Source organism: Typopeltis vanoorti, chromosome 20 (assembly GCF_054136105.1).
Source record: "Typopeltis vanoorti isolate ZY-2024b chromosome 20, IOZ_Tvanoo_1.0, whole genome shotgun sequence".
NCBI classification, from domain to species: Eukaryota; Metazoa; Arthropoda; class Arachnida; order Uropygi; family Thelyphonidae; genus Typopeltis; species Typopeltis vanoorti.
The window spans coordinates 46279565-46285564 of record NC_143568.1 but is presented as its reverse complement, the minus strand read 5'-3'; the positions used below and the strand labels follow the sequence as shown (position 1 = coordinate 46285564).

Sequence of the window (6000 nt, the reverse complement as noted above, 5' to 3'; positions counted from 1 at the left end):
CGACGTACCTAAACTTTTTAAACTTTTTGATAAATAAATAAATAAATAAATAAATAAATATATATATATATATATATATATATATATATATATATATATATATATATATATATATATATATATATATATATATATATATATATATATATATATAATTTTACTAGTAATCGTTCTTATACGGTATCGAGGTACAAACCATCGTCTGCAAGTTTGTTTGATGTGAAGTAAACCATGATATGTTTGTAGCAGCTGTATCGCATTCGTTGTTGCAAACGAAGTAGCTCGAAATATGTCGAAACAACCCACAAGATAAAAATAAAGTGTTGAAATCTGACAGATGGATGTTAGGCGAAATATATTAATTGCATGATACATCATGAAGTATGAGTAAGTTTTTAAATTCGGCACTGAAAAATTTAGGAATTAGGTCTTCGAATAATGTCAGCGCCGGTAATTCCAGCAGAGGTAATTATTATAATCCGTATTAATATATTTCATAGCATTTGATCAGTGTTGTATTCTTTCTAAGTAACCTGGCTTAAAGATAACGTTTTTCTTCTCATGAATGTTAAAAGATCATCACAGGACCTCATTTCAGGATTCGTTACATTAAGTTGTGTCTAACCACAAGTAACATTATCTGTTTTAAAATTTTAAATTGCTTTCTTTCTTTGTTTATTTTTATTTTTTTAAAGGAAGAAGACAGGATAAAGTATTTCTCTGGAAATAATATATATTCAGATGCATTTCTTCCAAGGCAAATAGTTGTTACCAAGAATCTAACCTCAATTGCAGTAGTTTCAAATCAGCAAAATAATACACAGTTAAGAAAGTGAAACGCTCTCACCCACATACACACAAGGCCATATTATTTTAAGTGTGATTTAAATTGTGTTGAAATAAAAATTGCAATAATTTGACAAATTATTATTCTGTACATTTTTCCAAGGCATCCATGACCTCATCTTGGAAGTTTAGTTTATGGTTTTAAAGTCTCAACCTGAAAGAATTCAAAACTTTTGTTAACCATCATTTACAGAATCACATTCTGATGTCATTCTCAAAATTCAAGAACCACTTTCCTGGCAGTTTTCTCGGTAACTGAGAAATGTCTAATCCTGTCTTTCCATACTTTAATTTTTGGAGGTATGAGGAGCCCCTTCCCATGCAATATCATATTCAACAAATGGGATTTCTTTCCTCTTTTTGTATTATTATTATTATTAAAAATTATTATTAAAAATTGCAATAATTTGACAAATTATTATTCTGTACATTTTTCCAAGGCATTCATGACCTCATCTTGGAAGTTTAGTTTATGGTTTTAAAGTCTCAACCTGAAAGAATTCAAAACTTTTGTTAACCATCATTTACAGAATCACATTCTGATGTCATTCTCAAAATTCAAGAACCACTTTCCTGGCAGTTTTCTCGGTAACTGAGAAATGTCTAATCCTGTCTTTCCATACTTTAATTTTTGGAGGTATGAGGAGCCCCTTCCCATGCAATATCATATTCAACAAATGGGATTTCTTTCCTCTTTTTGTATTATTATTATTATTATTATCATCTTGACGAACATCATATAGGACAGACTGACCCTAAAGATGCATGTAACTGTATGCATCTTTAGATTAATTACCTTCCTATTTGTAACCATAAAAAGTCTCTGCATTCTATTCTGAATTTTAACCAATTTGATAATGTTGTTTAACTGTATATACTTTTTATGATTATCATTATTAACATCCAGCTTCCATGGAGTCAGAGACTCATCATGGGATAATAAATCTTTGACTTTGTCAAAATCTCGTCATGGAAAGATCATGGATCTATAACATTTATTAATGCTGTAGATGGGTTAAGGATAAGCTTGGAGTTTGCCATTTTTACTCAAATAGCAGATGATGCATATTAATTTGACCAACTGGAGATGCTAGATTTATTCGTTTGTTATTCACATTTAATGTCACTGGATGCTGTATGGTCACCTCCATCCCTCATACAGTTTTAGGAGTGAATTCTTTTACTAGAAGAAGTGGTAGGGACAATCAAAACATCTGTTCTTATGGCAGGATTCAAACCCACATCCTTTTGCCTGGAGCATGAATACACTAACTATTCAACTAACCCAGATTTATTCTTCTTAAGTATTCTGCAATTAAGCAGGTTCTTCTTTAAGTAGCAAAAACTTTCCTTCCACTTTCTTCTGTTCTGAGCCTTCTCTTTCAAGGTTGTTTATCTGTCTCCATTCAGCATGTTATCTAGCATTGTTTTTCTCACTCTTTCCAGGTCTTTTTCCTTCAGTGGCATTTCTGATTATTCCATTTCCTCTCAGGATATGTCTAATCCAATTTCCCTTTTTTCTTTTTATCCTTTTAAACAGATTCCTTTCTTCCTCTACTCTTTTTAAGACCTCTTCATTATTTATTTTATCTGTCCATTTTATTTTTTCCATTCTTTTCCAAATCCGCATCTCGAAGCTTTCCAAAATTTTAATTTCTTTTTTCCTCGATGTCCAGGTTTCAGCTGCACATAAGACAACACTCCACACATAACATTTTATTAGTCTTTTCTTTAAATTTTTATCCATTTTACTTCTGAATAAATTCCATTTTCTATTAAAGGCATCTCTTCCCATTGCTATTCTTGCTTTTATGTCACTTGTACATCTTCCATCACTGCTAATCACACTTCCTAGATATTTAAATGTCCTTGATTCAGTTTTTCTCCATTTATTCTTACATCCATAGTCGTCTCTTTTCTTATTATTTTCATTACTTTTGTTTTGCTTATGTTAATTTTCATTCCATAATTGATACAGGATTCCAGTAATCTGTTCAGCAGATATTGTAATCCTTCCTCAGTGTTTGATAATAATGCCTTGTCATATGCATATCTTATTGCGAATATCTGTCTACTTCCTGTTTTTGTTCCTTCTGCATTCTCCAACGTTTCTTTTAACATTGCTTCAGAATACATATTGAACAAAATTGGTGACAAAGAACAGCCTTGTCCAATGGTACTGGTTCTGTTGTACCATATATATCTCTTACCATAGCAGTTTGTCCCATATATAGTGAAATAATTATTCTTCTATCTTTCCAATCTATATCAATCTTTTCCATTACTTCCATCATCTTATCCCATTTTACAAAGTCAAAAGCTTTTCAAAATCTATATAACAGATATTAACTTCTTTATTTACTTCTAAACTTCTTTCACTTATTATTCTTAACAGACTTATTTATTTATTAATAGACTTTTATTGGACCAATTGGCTCCATAAATGTTTGAGATTAATCAACAATGTATCTGTCATACTTTAAGTTCATTCACACTTTTCAGATCACAGTACATTCTTTCAGGGCATTCCACTCACCAATCATAATGTAAGAGTAATCTACTTATATTTTGATTAACACAAATTTGACTTAACACAAATTAGAAAATTTTCTTTGGTTGGTTAAATGCATTATGCTATTATAACATGTAACCTTATAAAGAAACAGTCCTTGAGATTTGTCCACCTTTTTAAGGAAACTACCTGAGTGACAGTGAGATGATTTAAATTTCCAAGCCTGGTTCTTTACACTCTTGTAACACTCTAAGAAATTGGGTTGTTACAAGTTTCTCGGGGGACATCTAATGGTCAAGTTCAGTTGCTCTTAGTATACTAAAAAAAAGTAATGAAAATCATGTGAATATTGATTTTCATGCCTTGCTATCCATTTCATGAGATGAATCTCCATATTACTTCCCACTTTATACTGCCTCCATCCTTTCTTCTTCTAGAGTGCATACCTAATCTTTCTATTTATGCACTTTATAAAATCTACATTATTTAATTTCCTAAATTTCGAACACATTCATATGTTGTAATTTAACCACTGTACTGACCTAGTCATGCATATACATCCATAATTACATGAATGTGAAGTGTCCATTGAAGTCAATATAACCATTGGTTATTATATGATAAATGATATGAATACGAAGCATATATTTTTGATAGTTTTGATCCATGTGGCCAGTTGGTTGGTTAAATAGTTCTTGATCTCCTTTTCCACCTAATTTCTCATTCTATGCTGTTGATCCAGCTTTTCCATTAGTTTTACATAATCACTGGCCTTATTCCACATGTATCCTTTGATCACAGAAATCTGGTCAGCTACCATCAAGGCAGTCACCTCACTGTCACTCTTGCCAACTTAAGGCAGCTTTGATATCTTATTCACTATAACATTGTCTAAAGTCTCTCAGAACCTTGAAATTCATTTTCCTTATATGTATATATATATATATGGCCACCCTGTGTATACGCGCGCACGCATGCACACACACGCATGCACACACACACACACACACACAGAGAGAGAGAGAGAGAGAGGGTGGCTATAATTGAAGAGAAGGTGTTCAGAGCCCTGTAGCGAAAATAGTATTGGGCAAAATTCAACCAAACTACACTCTGGAACATGGGGTTTTGATTTACAGAAGATAAAAAATACTACAAAATCTGCCACCAGGCAACATTTGTCAGTATAAACAGTGAGATAATGCAAATATCACATGCTTACTGGAACACCTTACTGGAATGTGCATCGCTAGCCAAGCTTTATTATCAACAATGTGGTAATGCTAATGCCATGCTTCGAGAATACCAGCATTTGAAGGATAGGAGTAAAACTTCAATGACAATAATAAATCTAGGAAATGGTTTTATGATTTGACAATAGCAAATCTTTAGCAGTGAGGCCAGGATGAGGGTGCAGATGGATTATTTCTTAATAAGGTGATGAAGTTGCAACTGCTGTCGTGGAAGTGAATAATGCACATGGGTCTAGCAGTGCTTGGGCAATATCGAGGCAACTGGACGTGCCGTACTCAACTGTGTGGAAAATCCTGTGTCAAATGCTGAGGTTTTTCCCTTATAAGATCTCCCATACTTGAGCTTTGTTTCATGGTGATGCAGAAACTTGACTGCAGTTTGCCCTGACGTTCTTAGCTTGAATGAAGGTGAATGATGCATGGCTGTGTTAGCTCTTTTGTAGTGATGAGGCACATTTTTATCTGAACGGTATTAACTCACACAGTTGCCACATTTGGACTATGAATAACCGTCGTGTTCCATCAGACCCCTTTACACTCATTGAAAGTCACAGTGTGGCGTGGTTTCATTGCATCATTTATTATTGGTCCATACTTTTCTGAACAACTTCACCTGATAGAACCAGTGACTTGTACTCTCTCTGCTCTTAGATATCAAGAGATGCTACACAACTTTTTTGTTACACAACTGCAGCAGCGAAGATGCTTTGACTCTACCTTATTCATGCAGAATGGAGCACTACCTCAAATTGGATTTCTGGTACAGTGAATGTTATGAAGACACCTCATAGAACACAAAGTGATTAGTCGTGCATTTCCCATAGCATGGCCAGCTCGTTCACCTGATTTCAATCCCTGTAACTTTTGGTTGTGGGGCCATCTGAGATGCATGGATTATTATTATTATTATTACGTGACACCTTTAAGGAGTCCAAAGGCTCATCGAAGGAGGGCACCTACTCTACAACTCTCCATCTCCACCATTCAATCCACCAACTACAAAGAACCACATCATCTGCACTAATGCAGTGTGCACTAATGCCATGTACTGCTAGTAAGATAGAGGAAGTAGAGTAAGAAAGGAAATTATATATAAAAATAATAATAACGGTAGCAATAAATAGCCTCCATTTACAATGGCACAGTTGACAGGATAAATCCACAGTATTTAAAATAAGAAATAGTGGATTGGAACAGTTTTGCAAATAAAGAACAGGCAATTAAACAAAAAGTGTAATACGAGGTGGTATCAAAATGTTTCGAGACCAGGTTTATAACACGCCAACAGATGGCAGCACAAGGCTGCACGCACAGTCACAGGTAGCACCTACCTTCATAAGTCAGTGTGCCAAAAGACATCATCCTGTGTACATCGAGAGCTGTGCAACTGAT

General features: G+C 33.9%; 1 protein-coding gene across 1 annotated transcript in view; it reads left to right on the top strand.

The window, feature by feature from the left end:
- Positions 1–237: 237 nt before the first annotated feature.
- Positions 238–6000, top strand: part of LOC150095406 (TBC1 domain family member 30) — a 366057-nt gene continuing 360294 nt past the window's right edge. The window contains exon 1 of the mRNA XM_090410388.1: positions 238–465. Within this exon, the coding sequence (XP_090266514.1) occupies positions 384–465 (82 nt within the window). The 5' untranslated portion in view covers positions 238–383. The remainder of the gene's footprint in view (positions 466–6000) is intronic.